General features: G+C 39.7%; 1 protein-coding gene across 2 annotated transcripts in view; it reads right to left on the reverse strand.

Annotated features, from left to right (window-relative positions):
* frmd5a (FERM domain containing 5a) overlaps nucleotides 1–19283 on the reverse strand; it is a 62506-nt gene that overhangs the window by 4827 nt on the left and 38396 nt on the right. Inside the window, exons 2-13 of one of the 2 annotated variants that reach the window (XM_075469843.1) lie at nucleotides 12928–13032; nucleotides 10750–10792; nucleotides 10412–10490; nucleotides 8614–8711; nucleotides 7865–7988; nucleotides 6976–7063; nucleotides 6710–6798; nucleotides 6003–6066; nucleotides 5789–5871; nucleotides 4743–4817; nucleotides 3687–3755; nucleotides 3379–3485 (exon numbers count right to left, since the gene is read on the reverse strand). In XM_075469843.1, coding sequence (XP_075325958.1) covers nucleotides 3379–3485; nucleotides 3687–3755; nucleotides 4743–4817; nucleotides 5789–5871; nucleotides 6003–6066; nucleotides 6710–6798; nucleotides 6976–7063; nucleotides 7865–7988; nucleotides 8614–8711; nucleotides 10412–10490; nucleotides 10750–10792; nucleotides 12928–13032 — 1024 coding nt within the window. Of the gene's footprint in view, nucleotides 1–3378; nucleotides 3486–3686; nucleotides 3756–4742; nucleotides 4818–5788; nucleotides 5881–6002; nucleotides 6067–6709; nucleotides 6799–6975; nucleotides 7064–7864; nucleotides 7989–8613; nucleotides 8712–10411; nucleotides 10491–10749; nucleotides 10793–12927; nucleotides 13033–19283 lie in introns of both variants that reach the window. The other variant, XM_075469842.1, reaches the window with a different exon arrangement.

Below are 19283 nucleotides of genomic sequence, written 5' to 3' on the forward strand. Positions count from 1 at the left end.
ATTGGTTAGGACATCTGTAATTACATCATTCACACACATGAATGCTCAATTTACCTTCATTTAGCATTTGGAGAAAATTTCTCCCCATTTTCTGTTCAACATTTTCTCCTCTGCTTGATTCTTCATATCTTAACAAATATTAAAACTTATTCCTTTTGCTATTAAGCTGCACAACAAAGACAATTCCCAACTGAAACCTCTGCTGTCTTTGAAATTTATAGGACTTCGTTGTTTTATTTGCTTTATTTGCTAAATGTATTGTTTCTCTGTTGCTATTCTTTATTGCTTCTATTTGATTGTAACTTGTCCCATAGCATGTCCTTTATTTGTGCTTCATCTGACATTTTAACAGTTTGGTTGATGTTTGGTAGAGCTGAATGTATGGACTGGGAAGCTACAAATGAATGATCCCAAAGGGATTAATTAAACTGTCTGAATATTTGTCTAAAAGACTCCCCTAAGCCTCTTGAAAATCCTCCAGCCCACTCTTAAGAGTTGTCGAAGCAGCTTTCTTGAAGGCTAAGAAGCTTTGCGAGTTATTTTTTTCTTTACAAAGACCTACTTTTAACAAAATGTCATAATTCTAAAATAGTATTTTTTTATGAATGCAGTCCCTGATGAGGACAGTGTGGCGTTACTCTGTAAAGTAGTTCTGGTACAAGAGGTTCCCACGGCCGTTTGTCCAGTAAAGGTCTGTTACAGAGTGCAGACACACAGTCTCCACTTTGACGGCCGCAATCTGATCATGCTTTCCCCAGAGTCAAACGGTCATCACACAGAAAGCACTCAAGCTGATGTGAAGACTATCATCACAAATGAAAGAACATCCCCCCCCGTAGCCAAAGGAACTAAAGCAGGGCATACAAAGCCAATAAGAAGTGTGCTAGACAGGTCATTTAAGAAAAATAAATAAATCAAGCCATGCTTACTGATAAAAAAATTACCAAGATCTTATTTTTTATCGAGCACTTTCTACATGCTCATCTCAAATCATAGTATAGTGACATTTCTTCAGATATTACACTTTAAACTTGGATTGCTTTCCATTAAAGGATATGTAAAGGGACTCATCTCCTCCAATCAAACTGATTTGTGATGAAACCTTGTCAAATCACTTAAATGTGGTTTTTCAACGCCAAAAATACAAATACACATTTGACAAGGAGCAAAATAATTATATACTGTAGGTGGTCGACCAAACAGTAGTAGTTAATAATAACAAGACACTGATGGACGCATCAAAATGCATGTATACAGAAGTACTGGCAGGATTTAAAAGTAAACTGCACCAAATAAATAGATGTAGATGTATAGAAAATAAATAATTAAAAAGCACTGGATTGACTCTTCATAGACAAAATAGACAAAAATGCTTTGGGGGATTTTTCTTTTCAATGTGTATCATTGTGAAATGGGACAGCATAAATAATAACAGATAGAAAACAAGGAAAGAGGTAGAGGAATTACACTGTAGTTACTGATTTGTATTATATTCAACTCATTAAAAGATAGATGCCTTAATACCTGAATTATCTTCAAGTTCACCTTCACTCAACCCTACAAACGAATATTCAGCGACATTTTTAAGACATGCCTCAGATACAGCTGAGGTGTCTATTCTGCAACACAAGCGATAGTACAGCACACGAGACGCTCTACAGTGTACATGTCATTGAATATGAGTAATGGTTGAGCACATTGCTGACGATATCACATTCTCCAGAGAGTCAGAGCAGCAACATTACACCTTCACTACAAAGACACAGAATTGAAATTCAGCTCTTGACGAGGAAGCGAATCATGAAAAGGACTTAATATTTGTTGGAAAAGTAGGGGAGATTATGTCCAGCACCAAAGCCTCTGCTGACATGAAGCTCTTGTCAAGTGAAAAGAGGGAGACATGCAGGCCCGATGGGTGTCAGTGGCCATCTTTACTCAAAGTTGATCTCCCTCAGCTAATCCTGCATATTGCTTACAAAAGCAAGACTTCAAGAAGAAAAATGCACTTATGCAAGACTTCAAGAAGAAAAATGCACTTATTTAACTTGCATTTCTTCATATTCATAGAGCTTAAGTTAAAACACTATAGCAAAACTTAAGTTAAAAAGAATTGCATACAACAAATAAGCAACCATACCCCTGGAAATATAAGGGCTGGAACCAAATATAATATTCATTTAGAGGGTCTTATAATCCAAAACAACCAAATGCTCTCCACCAAAAGCATCCCGCAGAAAAATTTTAAAACATGTCCAGTGCCCATGAGGCATAGACAACCAGAGGAATAGTATTCCTCTCTTCCTGCAAACACAAATAAGCCAGAGACTGATTTGAAATAAATCCATGCAAAATCCACTCCTTGTTGGCTTTGAGATAATTTTACCTGGAGGGCTGCTTGGTTGGACACAGGGCAGTGGAGTGCCAAGAAGAGGGCTGACACTGGTTGACTCCTGGTGCCCTGTCAGAGCAGGGTAGAGGGGTAGGACGCCCAAGGCCTTGCCCAGCAGACGAGGCCCCAGGCTCAGCACGCGAACCTTCACATCCCGGTAGCAGTGATTGATCATACGCAGGTGCACGTTCACCCGGGTGGTGATTCGGATGAGACACTTCACCATGGCTGCAGCATTCACGTGCCTATCCTGTCCTTATGGTCCCTTTCCAGAGTCCAGGCCACAAGTTTATGGCTTAGTTGCCAGTCGTGGAGGTGAAACTGAGTTTTTCTGCAAGCAGTGCTATGATCACCCGCACTGGCCTCCTGGTTTGGCCCCACCCCGGTCAATGACATACATGGAGCGTAAGACCCCGGTTATTTTTAACTGGGGTATTAATACCGCTGTAAGACACCCAGTCAGCACACTCTAGGGGTGGGAAAGTCTTGTGGCTCTTTTGAACGCACAGCGAAGGACCCTAAATATACACAATACACCTGCTACTGGCCTCTATTTATCTGTCAGTACAAAGAGTGCAAACTTGAAAGGCATCAGACGGAATCTCACCGTTTTACCTGCGGCAAAGCAGGACCTGCTGTGTCCATCTCACTAACAGAAACACAGACACCACCTGTTCTGGGCTGGGAGCCCGCAGGTGGGCTGAGTAAGTGACTTTAGCTGCCAGTGTGTCAACACAACATAAACAAAAACACAATATACACATCTCTGAAATTCTGCATTGAAGTGAGGCAGGCCGACTGACACGCACACGTGCAGCAATCCGCTCTGATGTGAACTACCAAATGGCTCTAGTTTCAGCATGTGCATGAAAGAGTGTATACCCAAGTGTGTTTACTCAAGAAAGGGGGGAGTAAACACAAATACTGTGTTTTTCTGACTCTGTATAACCTTAGCTTCATGTATGAAAGAGTTGAAGCTCAGTTCCTACCCTCCATGATAGATATGTGCACAGCTCTCCGACGAGTGCGCGGTACACTGCTGAGCCGAGGCCCATGGGTGATGGATGGACAACTTCTACTGGGCACAAGGCCAGCCCTGCAAAGACATAAACAGACACAAATACAAAAATATCACTGAACCGAGCTGCAAGCAAAGCTAAGTCATACTGTAGCTAGAAGGCGATGCTGATATGGACACACACATCTACAGTAGCTTGGTGCCTAAAATATGGGGAAAAGAGAAATCAAGCAAAATTCTGATCAAACAGTCTGACTTCTCCTGAGTTTACAACTCTACCTGTGTATTTCTGGAGGTTCGCGTTTGATTTTGGCACTCTGCTCCATCACCTCTTTTGCCACTCGCCCACTGTTGTAAAGCACAGAGACGATGCTCAGGATGAGTTCCACATACACACACACATGACCAGGCATCATGCTCTCACCCAATGCTATGCAAACCATCACTGCAGTGGATGAGTACAGTACATGAGCATTGTGATTGAATCAACCCAGTGAATTCAGCTCTGAGTAACCGAATTACCACCGGTCAGACAAATGCACATACAGACTCGCAGGTAAATATATCACAACAATGATCATGGTTTGCTCTTCAACAGTAAACTCAGTCTGTAACTTACTTGGAAAAATGTCATGACTTTTGACAGACGGGCACTTTAAATCAAACCGATCATTGCCATCTTCCTCAGATAAATTTCATCTTTTAAAGTTTTTCACCAGGTGGTTTATATCTTCAGTATGAAACCATTTATTCTGGTCAAAACAGTTTAGTTTCAATGAATACTTTTCACATCAAAGTCAGTGGGAATTAAAATAAACTGCATTATTATCAATAGAAAAAGACAACTATGTTAGAGAATAGAATGCATTTTTCAAAGCTCAACGCTCAGTTTCATTCACCCAAAAAAACTAATTTTCCACAAATCGATATTTCATAACCTGTGGAAATAAATTCTGCAACTTTTTAAACTATCCTGTTTCCAACATTGTGTAAAATTGAAAAGAAATTGAATGTAAGGATTTAACCTAGTAACCTAAACCGTATAGTAACTGAAGTAGAATAAGTACAGAGACTTGAACTGTGGTTTTTTCAAACTACAGATTTACTACTAACACAAAGTGGATGTGCATCATGTGATCAGTCCCCTTTAAGTCCCCTTCTGTGCCTTCTGTCTAGTGAGGTGTCAGTCCTATCCTCCAGGCAGGCTGACATTACAGCACAGAAGGCCAGGAGGCCACGTCTTCTGGGAACACTTCTCTCCATATCCAGCTGAGGGCTTTCTGCAGTGTCCTCCCCTCCCTGTCATCAGTCATACTGCCTTGTTGTGTACTCTACCTGTAGCGGAAACGGCTGCCCTTGAAGAACAAGTTGCTGCTGGACACTGTGCGAACCTGACTTGACTTCTCAAGCCTGATTGAAGGGAAAAAGAAAATAAATTCAGTTGAGTGCACCTAAGCAGATGGCACAGGAAGTAAAATACATGTTTTGGACTTCTTGCAAGAACATGGGGTTATTTTTTTATTTATTTATTCATTTTTATTTATTTTATTTTTATTTTTTTTAATAAGAACATGGGCTTATTATGATAATGCATTTGAAGTACGTTTGTATTTAATCTCTGTTTTCTGAATCTCAAAACAAGGAAGGATCAAATACCCTGTGTTTAAATTATGAATGTAATCTCCTTAGTCTGTAGGCATTGCCTATTGCCTGTATGTCAAATAAGATTTATCAAAGCCTGTTTGCATTTTTTTTTTACAGCTGAGTGCTGTCCTCGGCCCAACACGACTCCATACAGTATTCAATATATTTAGAATGCCAAAATCAGTGAGATATTAATGTTTAATGTTTCATTCTGCAGCTAAGAGATTTGTCTGGTTCCCAGAAACACAGCATCTTTGTCATGCTTTCTCTTCCATTTTAGTATTTGCAATTTAAATACTTCCTGTTTCATAACATCTCTGTAAATGTGAGTAAGATAAAATCTCACCAGTCTGCCATTTCAGCCACACATTTTGCTACCTCTTTCTATTGTGTTTTTACACACGCTCCTTGTTTTTTTGTTAATCTTTTTCCCTGAGATGTAAAGAGCAGAGGGGGACCTGAGCTATTATTAATAGCTGAGGCAGCAAAGCCGTATCTCAGACGCAGCACTGAAGTGCTTGCAGTCTCGTGCCATGTGCAGTTATTCACTAAAGGTCAGCAGCCACCCGCACCTCATTTTCGTGCTGATAAACAACCTGAAGGGAAGAGCTTTTAAGGACGCCAAGGCACCGTGACGTAGACCTGGCTGACACTTCTCGGTGATAGAGAGAGGGTAACAACAACAACGTGATGTCAGGGTGAAAGGGGCATCTGCTGAAACAAGAGAGTAGACTCACTTGTAAAAAGCTTGATTCTCCACTCCACACTTCCAAAGGTGCTTGCATGCCTCCGGTGTGGGTGCAAAGTATGTCAAGATGATCTTTTTGTCCTGCACGTTGGAGATAAGAGGGCGTGCAGGACAATATAACAAACTGAGAGAGAAAGCCACGCTCTGCATACAGGTTAATGAGAGCAGGTCCTTTCCATACATCCACAAATTCATGCTCTCACCTCCTTCTGATTTGCATATACGTTGAAAGTCTTGCCTTCAAACTTGAGTTTGGTCACCTCGTTCCTGAGCGGGAGAAAGCGCGGTAACAGTTACACACGCAGCAAGCAGAAACAGAAATCCACAGCCTCTTTAAATATTCATGACAACCACTTTGAGATCACATAAACAGTCACGGTGCCCCATGTTTTGCTGCCAAAACATATTAGTGATAATATTCCCCGCAGACAGGGAATGCAGAATGAGGGGAACCTTTGTGCAGCTGAAGGAAAACAAATAAAGACATTATAAATACAGCTAACGTTTTATAATACAGTACAGTATGTCTGGCTTTATATGGTTAACAGGAACCTCCTCAGTATAAAGCAAACACATTTGCAATTAATCAATGGAGCATTTCCCAAATTTCATATCAGCGGTCATGTATCAAGCACTTGTCCTTATCCTCTCCTATTTTCTTCAGTGAATTCAACTGCAGTAATCAGCCATCTGTGCACATCCCAGCCCCCAGCTCTTGATACAGGTAGAGGCAGATGGAGGGACCATGCAGACTGTGACTGTACAACCAGCTGTAATGCACATGCTGTTTCATGTTCATTATCTTACAGCACATGTATGCCAAAATAGATCTATCGAAGCCTGTTTGCATTTTTTAACAGTTGAGTGCTGTCCTCGGCCCACATAAGAAAATGTCACACATTTGGCTCACCATTTGATAAAATGAACTCTCTTGTTCCCTTGAAGCACCACAAAACCAAATGGCGTGAAGGCGAGAAAAGCGGGGTTCCCAGACACATCCTGAAAGGTACATTTAAAGAATAATAAACTGCATTTTTAGATATAACCAAAGCACAAATGTTTCAGCATGTACTGCATTTCCTGTGTGAAGGTTTCAACATACCATCTGAAAGAAATATCGTTGAAATATTCACTGTCTAAAAACAGTTAATCTGTAATTGAAAAGCACCACCCAACCTTGCACGGATGTGGATCAACACCGTATGTTTCCAACATCTGCGCTTTCTGCAGGAAATTTCGCTCTGATGTTTCAGGTGTCTGTCCACTGAGGAAAAGAATAGCCTGTGTCAGTCCATTATGAGCATTAAAAATGGAATAGATCATGTCTTGTAAGCACAAATGAATTGATTTCCAATGAAAAGCTCAACAAATCTAGAAAGACTGAAAAAGGAAAAAAAAATCATACACAAATGGATTGAATAAATTAAATGTGGGTTATTTATCATTTATCATTGTTGACTGTGCTTACTTGGTGGTGAGGAGAGAATAAACCACAAGTGGGCAGCAGAGTGTCATGCCGCTTGTCAGTCAGCATCCAAACTGAACTTGGTTGATGCAATTCCACCCCTATTGTGTCTCAGCGAGTGTCATTTAACAGGCATCGTTTGTTTTTTTCTTTTTCTCAGATTAGTCCCAGCCAACACAAGAAAGCACAGTGGCTCATTTATACAAGTCAATGTGAAATCAACCAGTCATCATTAGGTCTACTCTGTGCATGAAATAAAACAGACATCAGTGCAACAGCTGTTTGTAAAACAGCATAACTGTCTGCCTGTCTGCTAAGACCTGCTTAGATTACTTTTGCCAATGTAGTGTCCTGCTTTTCCAGTTACAGCTAGGACTCATCACCAATGACATGCCACAATGCCACAATCTCAACTTAATTATATGAGTGGACAGTGGAGAGGAGAGGGTCTTTCTCTGCTGTCTCCTCAAATAATTTACAAATGGCAAACCACCACATTACTATAGTTAGCTGTACTAACATCAGGGTTGGTCTAGTCTGTTTAAGTTTGAATTAGTGAATGATCTGTAGAGAAATAGTGTAAGTCTTTTTTTCTTTTACATCAGCTCCGTCTTGTGTAAGTCTGCAATCCGGCGCTCCAGCTTCTCCGATTGTTTTGGGAAGAACTGGAATTTAGAGCTGTAACCTTCAGGATGCTTCCCAGGGTCATGATCACCGATCTCAGCTGTAAGAGGAAACAGAGAAAATGAACTGTTAAACATGCTCACAGATCAGCCAGCGCTGGCTGAACATGTCCTGGGTTGTCTGTGGTCCTTCATGCCACATTGCACTCCCTCAGATGACCCTGATGTTGATTTCTCTCTGCAAGGAGAAGCTGACCAGGCAGCCCATCTTTAATTTATCAGCCCCTCCTCCAGAGAACCTGCCTCCTCTGAAACACTGTGCTTTCTTTAAAAAAATGTGCCACCTTACATGGGTGTAGTGCTTTTTCATTTTGTGTGTGATGGCCAGATTACCAATTTAACATGACTTCTCATCTATTAATCAGTGTTCAAGCTATCAAGCCAATTATAATACAGACTAGAATACTAATTATGTGTAAATCTTGGAATGCATGTCAGCACAAAAAAAGATGAAGTCTCAAAAGCCAAATACACGTCTTATGTCAAAAAACAAGTGCAGGTACATCCTTTATTTCTCTATCTCATGTAACTTTTTCCAGGAAATCATTTTGCTTGCCTTGCAGTATTTATTCGCATGGTGAACTGCAGAGCATAATGACATTGACATTGAGAATAGTGACAAGCTGAGAGTGGTACAAGTCATTTCCATCTGTCTCTTTCAATTACCTTGAAGGATGTGGGCTGCCAGCATGGCTGCATCCGAGGTTTTACACAGAAGACGACCGTGGTAGAGGTCTCTCTTGATTTGCAGGAAGACAAGATATCTACGGGGGACCAAAATCATGTCAGATGCTTACAAGAATCCTGATGGTATCCTGTAACAATGTTTCTTGATGAACACGCAGCAGGGAAAACAAATTTGAAAAAGTCAGAGTTGGAACAGCAATACAAACAAACCTGATGAACCTTAAAAGCTGCATATTGGGATCACCTTCCCTATGGGTGGTTTAAATATTTCCTTTTGATTTAGCTTGAATAAGGGCTTTGTTTTGGGGAGAAGAGGATAGGAAAGCTCTGGGAGAGAAGCTGTTTCTGATCCTCTTAAAGCCTCCAGCCTAGTTTCAGACTCACCTAACCACAGCTTCGCAAGCATGACATTGAATGAAACAACATTTGCAGCAAAGATCATGATAGTGAGAGAGGTGATGACTATTGTTATTATTATCCTTATTCTTATTACTTTAGAAGCTAAGAAACTTAACTCAGTGGAATTATTTAACATCTGTTGGTTTTTTTTTAGGAAATACGACAGGCACATCCTCTTCCCCCTAATTATGTTACTTTTATGGAGAAATGTATGTGCCAATGTTGATCATACTGGAGGAGGTTTGATGAACCAGTTGCAGAGTGTAACAAGTAAAATATGTGTTGTGTGCTGTGGATGTTTTCATGATATTACACATATAAGAGCTCACACACAGAGCAGACCAACAGCAGCTCTCGTACTTTTTACCCGCAGTGTACTCAAAATTAGTTCTTAAATGTGAGAAAGAAAGCTGCATTTCTTTCAACAATCACAAGTACAACTGCCTATGAAGTAAAGAATAAATAAAAATAGCAAGGCGTCTCTACAAACATCTCTACCTTCTTTAGTTTTAGTTCAAGATCCAATTCAAGGAGTATGAGCAGAAACTGAAAAAAAAAGATGTATACTGATTATTATCCTCTCCCACCCTCTGTGCTCTGACCTCTCAACTGTCATAATCATGTATCACTCTGTCCTCTACCTCCCACTCCCTCCTTCCCTTCACACTTTCAATCAGCACCCCTTGCCCCCTATCTCTTCCATCCACTCTATTCACTATGTTCTCTCTACATGTGGTGCACATTGCATCTCATTACACCTCAGAGAGAGTGGACTCTTCTACCTACAGTCAGTAATGAAAACATGAGCACAGCGTGCACACATTCACCAGCTCGCTATGCTCAGCATCATCTGGAGGAAGTGAGAATTTCCTACTTTCATCCATTTCTGCAACCTAATTTGAGCATATATAGTGACAGGACTGCATTCAGGAGGAGTTACCACAATGGTGTGTGTGTGTTTGTGTGTGTGTGTGTTGTCAACAATCTTGGATGATGTTGCTTTTATTGCTCTATCCATTATCTTAGAGAAATGCCAGGAAAGGCTTTCACATTCATGTTTGCCTCACAGCTCTTCTTGAAAACTGTGTTCTGTGTAATATTTATCATAATGTTTTATCGTCAAGAGCTCAAGCATTTTGAATTATAAAGAGGCCATAAATATTTTCTCAGAAAGACATGTTTGTTCTGTCACAAATCTTGATAGAACAACCTGTACCAAAGTCGTTTGTGAAGAAAAGAAAAAGAACAGCGGCTTTTAAAAGATTTGTCAAATGATGAAAAGTCTGTCTCTTTCTCTTCAACTGGATCAAATTTTAATTCTGGCAGTGAAAATTAAAAGCATCAGTCAATCTGAGACGAATGCCACCACAGGTCATACCGGGTGATTTCCTCCTTGAGGGCAGCAGGATCAGGAGGGTAGAACTTGAGTCTGAGACACATGGTAAATGGAGGCTGAGCTGCAGGAAACACACAAAACATTTAGAAGGCAGCAGGAAATCTGTAATTTCACATTAACAGATTAAACAGTATGCAGGAAAATGAGGAGGGCAGAACTGTCCTGTTACTCAGAAACACAGCTGTCTTGGTCGGTTTTCAATCTGTAATTTAGGTCAAGTGCACTTTGTACACAGTAAAGTACAAAGTATACTTATTGGGGATGAAGGATTTAATCACAGTTTACAACACTAGAGATAAACATGCAGTGAGGGCACTTACATTTCATTTGCTTCGCAATTGATTTTGGTAACTCCAACCAGTGCTGCATTAGAAAGGAATACAAGCGCCAAAACATTATTCATTTTCACAAACTTCCGCAGTGGGAAATCCACACATCATACCATTAAGCTGACACTTTCACTCTCAGTAGCCATGATATTCAGCTGTTACTACTGACAGTTTTCTGGGGAAACCTGTTCATGGTGTTATAACAGCTCATGACTACGCAGTGCAATATCTTGAAGCTACTTCAAACATAGAAGCTGCACAGGGCTTTTCATCATTTTAAAATCATCAAATTTTTCACCAGATAAGGATAAACGGCTCTGTTCCTCTTGAGTGGGATCTCTAGAGACACTGATTTTCTCGTGATTCATATACATGGGCCAGGATGGTCAGGCACCAGGTAGTTCCAAGAGCAGATTTCCGACTGAGCAGCAAACACATGGAGAGGATTTCTTTGCCTCCACGACCAAAATCATTTTCTTCATTCTCAGTGGAACCACATTCCTTCTGCATCTTTGCCCAAAGTTTTCTTCTCGCCAACTCAACCCACCCACAGCAACAACCACCAAAATAGTCCTGAGTGACAGCATGGGAAATGCAGCATCAGTAGGAGATGGCTCTTATCTGCAGAACTACAACACGATTTGTGGACATATTAATACTTAATTAATCAAGTCGAACAACTACATGGCTCACAGTAGAAGAGCCTGAAGAACACAATTTTTCACTCTGCACCACAATCTCACTCTCAATCTTTAACTAGATCACATACGTTCGGGTTTTCAAAGGACAGCCATGCTTGTCATCTCCATACTGACAGAAGGCATCACAGACATGAATCAAGTCATTCGTAAGTCACATCTCAGAAACTCTGCTTGTTTTGTTGCACTGAAGATGATCATTTCAGCCTAAAGATTTGGTCAATTAAAACAAAAATAGGAACTCCATGACTCTTATCATCTACCAGGCTCTTCATTCAGAGCTTATTACTGATTATTTACAATAAAGGCTATGATCTTATTAAATTTCAAACTAAGTGATATTGTTTCCATTATAATGCCTCAGACTGGGCAATCTGCTCCAACTACAGAGCCAGAAAGTGCATATCATATATATTCCACTCATAGGGGACCTTATGTGAATGCATCTTTGAAATCTTTGCAATCTTTGAATGCATCTTTGAAATTTCTGCAAGTGACACCAACGCATCTCCTCTACTTGATGTGGAACTCATCAAGCTGTTAACCAAGAAAATAAACAAGAAGCTTATTGCAGATGGAAAGGGATTTGCATTCTAAACCTAACCAAACAGCATCTGAAAAGAAACACATCTGTAGAACAAAATGAACTAAACTACAGTAAATTTGAAAAAAAAATCCAGCTACCATTAAAAAAAGACTGCCCCACTCAGAAAAAGTTACTCTCACTAGTCAGCTGTACAGGCCTGGAGAGACACTTCCCACCTTTCCACATAAGCTCTGCTGGTATTCTTAATTCAATGTTGTCATGACAATGGGGCATACAAATACAAGAAACTGTTTCATTGGATGCACAATTAACATATGCCTTTAATTGCAAGATGGATCATGAATATTTTCTAACATCTATCCATTTTCATACCCACTTCATCCTATTAAGGGTCGTGGGAGTTTATCCCAGCTACCATCAGGTATGAGGCAGGTTGCCAGTCTATCACAGGTCCAACACATAGACTAACAACCATTCACACTCATGCTTATTAAGGTAAATCTAGAATCACCAGTTGACCTAAGGTGAATGTTTTTCAACGATAGGAGGAAGATAGAGAACCCAGAGAGCACGCATGCATCAGGGAGAACATACAAACTCCACAGAGACAGGCCCCAAATTCAAACCAAGAACCTTCTTGCTGAGAGGCAACAGTATCAAACCACTGTGCAGTTATTTTTTTTAGAATACCTAAAAAAAATAATAATATTTTGTTATTGCTGCACAAGTGATGACATACACAGACTTGTAAAAAAAACAGTTGCAACATGCAATTTTCACTGTTTGTGTTTCCTTTTTGAATGCTGGCCTGTTAAATTAGCTTCTTTCATATAAAAAACATCTTATTAAGAAGACAGTTAATGACATAAACATAAGCATGCACACAAAGAACAGCCTGACATCGTCACACACTCAAACGCTTACCCGCTGCTTGTCTGGATCCACATATCTGATGCCAAAATAGTCTTTCTCTAGTAAGTTCAGGTGGTGGCAGATGAGGTCAAACAGATACTGTCCCTTTGCATCCCGCTGCAACAGATGAGATGAAAAACAAAACTTCAACCACTGTGTCAACGGAAATGAATCCCCAACACATATGAAGTTGTCCCTCAAAAAATTCGACATAGAAAAAGGTGACGTGAGTTCAAACATGTGATAATTCCAGGAAGCAGAATGTGCTTTTCTTTTTTTTGTAACTCTACCAAAGATAACTCAGATTTATCTAATATTCATACACAGACAGAACCATCTGATGTGTTGGGGTTTTGTCACACAGCTACAAGCGGAGCTCGGAAAAAAGATAGATTAAAGGCATCTCTCTGAGGGTGTGCTCATACGCTGAATTCTGAATCTGAAGAGGAAGCCTCCCTTTAAAGAAACACTCGTTCTTCTACTAATGTATCCAATCCATCATATCTGATGCTTACCTCTGTTCACAGCAGTGTAATCTGAATATTACTGCAGAACATCCTGGTTTTAAACATGCGGGCTGTATTAAAACTCCTGAAATGATGATGTGCCGTAAAATTAAAATGCTGCTTGAAAAAAAAATCGTTGTTTTCCCACTTGAAGTGCTTTATACGTTTATAGGTGATACAGTATTTACAAAAGGACATCAGGAATAATTGTTCAAACTGGGCACATCACAACAAGGAACCAGGCAGTGTTATAATGAAGTTCCCTCCTGACAGATGCAGAGGTGCCACACCATAAAAACAGCCGACAATAAAGAAATCAATTTTAATTAAAGAGGTAAAACTGTGATGACTTCACCATTTTAGCATCTTAAATCCTTTAAAGCAGCACACGTCTTATCAAAGTGACGAGGCTGTGAGGTAGGTGATTAATCAGTATCAGGACAGCGAACATTAATCCTAGGGCCACTCCAGTGTTGTCACTGCTTAACGGCTTCTACCCAGTTCATCAGGCCACGTGCCACATCAAAGACTATCTCATTGGGGGGATTTAATGGCTCAGAAAGTCAATTTCAAATCATGCATGTGGAGTTTCACTGTCGATGGGCATTTAACAGAAATGTCTTTACCATAGTAACTCTCTGGCCAGGTGCTAAATGGGCTCTCACAGTAAAGCTGCACTAATCAACATTTAACTAACAGATCAGCGGCGGGTTAAATTACTAAGTGATCCCTCTGCTTTATCTTAAGTTTTTAACATTTTTCAGCTTGTTGTTTTGACTCTTTTGGCTCTCACTGAAGTAACTGTCAGACACAGAAGGCCACGGTTTTTGTAAAGCTCTGAAATTACATTAACCTTTCAAACAAAAACAAAGAAGAGAAATTGAAAAAGTGAATGATGAGTTTTCTGAACCCAGTACTAAGAAATCTTTTCCACCTTAAAATCTGTCCCCTAACAGACCAGCCAACACGCTCCGCTAATCTGTAGTCAAAAGAAGAATGAGGGTAAATCATGTTGTTTATCTGTAAGCTTTGAGCAGCTTCCTGCATACATTTACAGCCTTTCAGGAGAGCCAGTCAGGGATACTGCACAGACACTCATGACAGATGCATATGTCTTATTTTTTTCCCTTCTCTCCGTTGGTTTTACATTGTCTCGCCCTTTCAAACAACACACATCCATTGTTCATCAGGGTTCATACTTTAGGGCCTGTTGTTCTCTTCTTCCCAGTTCAACCAGTTGACTTCTGTATAATTTTGGCTCCAAATCATATTTTCTCCCCAACAGCCGTTTGAAGTCAAAATAGTTCCAAAAAAAGAAAAAGAAAAGAGAGACAATAAATAATGTACTTATCGAAAACAAATGACTTAAATCAAATGCTAATTCGAATGTGTAGACGGGAAACTGTTTCAAAGCTTGGTTACAGTATTAGATTCATTTATTGATCCATTTGTCAGATGTGTATTTTCTACTGAAACAACAGTTATGTTTTTATAAGATAATGAGCTAAACACAAGAGGTGCACTGTAGAAAGATACATATTCCTCAAAATAAGATACCAAAACCTAAAACAAATCCCATCCTGGCTTGTGTCCTGCTCTTAGTATGGGCTGTCTCACTCGTCCCTGTCTCTCTGAGTTTGCTGTGACGGCGAGTAGTGTTCCTGGCAGCGCTCTCCTCCGTGTCATTATTCAGGCTGCAGATAACAGGCACTTCATTAGAAAAAAGGCCTGTCAATGCTGGGCTTGTCGTCTAAACCTCCCTGACTCTCAGTGACCAAATGCTGACTGGAGCTTCATGACCGGAGGTAGCTGACCTTTCTGTAGCAAGGCCGAGGGGCTTCATGGGTGCTCGCCACTGTCACTTCAAGATTATTACCTCATCGTAATATTTCTAACCAAGCTGACATGCCTGCTAACTAACAAAGCATCAAATAATGGAGGAGCAAAGATCCTTGGGAGAGAAAATAAACACACGCAATTTTTTCACAAACTGTATATTAGACACAGAAAAAAAGCAATAAAAAATTGTGGCTTTCATGTGGATTTATCTGTTCGTGCCCTTAAGTAAGAAGATTTCAGCTTGATTTTTACACTAACCTGACTTCTTAATCTACAAACGAAACATGATGGTAAGGTTGGGAATAAGATATTTGATTTTTTATGAAAGAAAATGCATTTCTTTGACAACATGTACGTTTAAAATGAATTCACCAATTCTGCTTAATTCGAGTTTATTAAGATCTAAGATATTCGGGAGTTGTACACATAAAATACCATTCAGACACGGAGAAAGCTGGCTATAGGAAGACAAAGAAAGCAATAAAGCCAAATGTATAACAATCAGTTCTGCTGCAGAAGGCACCCTGAGTCAGGAAGGACATCTGTTCTTTTGTTGCATGGAAGGAGCAAGTTTGTTAGTATTCAGCAGCACTCCCATCAACCTCCCTCCCTCCCCCCGCCTTTTCCTGCTCCCTGGTGCCCCCTACACCGCACAGCTGCATTATGCCTTGCAATTCTCCCTAATTACATGGCTGAGGTGATTGCAGGAGAAAAAGGATGTCCTGATATTTCTAATTAATTCTAATTAACCACTTCCTTGCCTGGGTTGGCATCTAAAAATAAAACTACAGGAGCCTCAGCAGATTTACAAAAGGTTTCATTAGTTTTAACAGGAAGAAGAGGAGGTTTTAACACAAGTGACAAAGTGTGTGTGCAAAATTCTTCAAAACTGTAACTGGCTAAGGATTTCTCATGTCAACAAACTTTAGGGTGTCATTGTAGGATTTCCACCTATTTTTTCACAGAAAATCTTTCCCGAAAGATGATGTAAGACAACTAAATTCTAAGGTTGGTAATTTGGCCCATTTAAAGGATTCTGATATCAGACTGTCAAACATTTACTTTACAGACAAATTTGATATATTTGAAAAAGGAAATAACAGAATAATGCAGAGTATATACAGACTTGTTACTTTATTAGATCATTAACAGCAACCACTCTGAAAAGTAGACGATTATTTTACCCGAAAGAAATCATAATTCTTTAGTTGCAGCCTATTTAATTTGTAAAAGGTGAGATTTTGAAGCTTTCGTCTGAACTAGAGGGATTACCCCTAAAAAGGTTTAACTAGAGGTGTATTGAAGGTTATTTTCCTAAAGTAGAATAAAGAGATTTCTATTGAATGCGTCACATAAACGTACCAGTAAGTTACCGCTGCTAATGCACACAAAACCCATGAAGTCAGTCAGACTTTGTAAACCTCTATTACTTTCTTCAATAAACAATTACTTGATTAATCAAATGATTTCATAGTAAGGAAAATAAACATTTTGTTGGGCCATGTTTATATCAGTAATGTAATATAATGATTTAACCGCACTCAAGTGTTTTGAACCTGCTTTTTGATCGTTTGTTTTGTTCGGTTTAATTTTTTCCTGGTATGAACAGGAAAACTACTGTCCAAATTATTATTGTTAACATCTACACCAATAGCGGCCCAGAATTTCACAAGTGGTGCTTTGATCATTTTTTCGGCAAGGAAATTCTTCATGCCTTCATTCTTATTGACTTGAATGTTTTATCTATTCAACCTTTGGGGTCTCTTTAACATGTATAACCTGAAAAAAACATGTATATAGATCTTAGGTATTAAATATTTAGATCTTGAACATATGATATGCTTGAAGTAGTGTGACCACTTGGATATTGTGAAAAAGGTTTCTCTGTACTTATGAATGAACTTAGTCACATGCTCAGCTTCATCCGCTCATCTGATGGATATTTCTGAAACCCACAGAGACAAAAAAGAAAAAAAGATCTTTCTGACGGGACTAACTAATAAAAGCACAGTGGTTTTCTTACACTCTGAGTGTACAATGGGCACTTTTCTTTCAGATTAATCATTAAAATGGTCTCCATGTCAACGCAAGAGCACAGACCATTAATAAAAGATTGTATCACTTTATAGTGAGAGGAGCGGAAACACGATGCCATTGACTCTGTGTGTGCATGAGCAGTGTAAAGCTTAAGATACCTTAAGCTCTGAGGTGATTTCTTTGTTCACATGAACACATTCCTCTCTTTTGTACTAACAGACTGAGTGGCTGCACTAGTTAACTTGTCAGACCGATTCAGATTCCTTACAGAGCTGCCGGGATTCAAGTCTTGACCCTGCCGTTTCAGCCGGGACAAGGAGCGCCCCAGTTTAATCCCACAACAACCTACAGTTAAGTCACAAATGCCGATTGCAGAACAACAATAAAATAAGAAGAAAAAAAAAAAAAACCAAGACAGATTCTTCATAAAAAAGCTTGAACTGGATTACTTATCTTTCTCAGGTGTCAAACCAAATGATCAACGTATAGTTGAACTCTGGTTATCATTATGCTGTAGTAGTTCAACAGCAGCTCTCAAAGAGGATTACAGTGCTAGCCTTTCTGTTTCAGCTTTGGGCAACAAAGGGGTACATCAAAGATGTAACAGATAGTGACAGAATATCTCAAGAGTGATTAAACGATTTTACTATGATTATTTATAAATCGTCAAACTCTGCAGAGCCAAAACAACAGTGACACAGCCATCTGAATGTCAGAGATGCCTTGAGATTTGACCCTGACAAACACAAACAAGTACAAATAGAATACATAGAGAGTAGTTCAAATAAATCGATTTGATAAATGGCAGAGTGACATAATGTGTTGCTGTGGTTGATACTGAGTCTTTATACAGGACAGTCCGGTGAGCCAGGAAAGCGGTCCAGGAAGTAGGTTGCATACAGACAATAAAGGGGACCATAAAAACACATCTGGAATATGCAACGACTTCTACCCGAAATAAGAGAAATCGAGAATAAGTTAAGTAAAAGAGCTGCAGACAGAGAAAGATGGACCATTTTAAACCTGCTCAGTGGTAGAATATGAATGAGGGAAATGTGATTTGGCATTCGAAACTGGTTTGAAAGTGTTCCTCTAAGAAATCAGCAAAGCTGTGGTCACTGTACCTTGAAAGCAAAGAGAAAGTTCAGAGATCTGCAGAGCACGACTCATCTTTATCTCTGTGAAATTCTACATGCTTTGGGAGACGACAGTAAGAATTTGGGTTACCTTGTCCAGTGTGCGGGTATAGGAGTTCCAACACTTCAAACTGCAGGATTTTAAGTAAATACAGGAGGAAAAAAAACTACCAACGAGAAGCTGCTCAGTAGGATGCATTGTTTGTCTCAGCGGCAACATGCCAGCATTTTCAAGTATTATAGCTTTCATGCTGATGTTTATGTCCAATGCAACAAAACATAATTGTAGCACCCATCGGCTCTGTGAAGCCGCCTATAAAAATGTAAACATTTTAACAATGACAGCAGTAACATGATGATGCTAGGTAGAGATAATAGCTACTTCAAATAGATTACATTTTAGCATTGAGGGCTCGAGCTCTGATTCAGAGCAGGATTTTGTTGGCTACATATAGCCCAGCTGTGGACCAAATGGCAGCCTTCCCCGAGTCCAGTTCTGCTGGAGGTTTCATCCTGTTGAAGTACGTGGTTTGTGGCTTCCAAGCAGATGTACCCTGACCACAAAAAATGACTGCAGATGCACACTTAATGAAGATGTATTCGTGACATAAGCCTAAATCATTCTTCCTACAGGTGCGAGGAAATCAATGTGAAATTAAATGTTTCTCAATGAGGATTTCTGAGTCATTCAGCCCACCGGTAATGGATTTACTTGCCAACTTGGCTCTAACACCGTTCCTGTCATTTCTCAGTTCATTGTGAGTAGAACCTTTTAACCGCCCCTTCAGATCACTGTTTTGAGCAAAGTTTTAAATAATAAACTCCAGACATTGGATCTTTTAGTCACTGG

The sequence above is a fragment of the Odontesthes bonariensis genome, chromosome 7 (genome assembly GCF_027942865.1).
Source record: "Odontesthes bonariensis isolate fOdoBon6 chromosome 7, fOdoBon6.hap1, whole genome shotgun sequence".
Lineage (NCBI taxonomy): Eukaryota > Metazoa > Chordata > Actinopteri > Atheriniformes > Atherinopsidae > Odontesthes > Odontesthes bonariensis.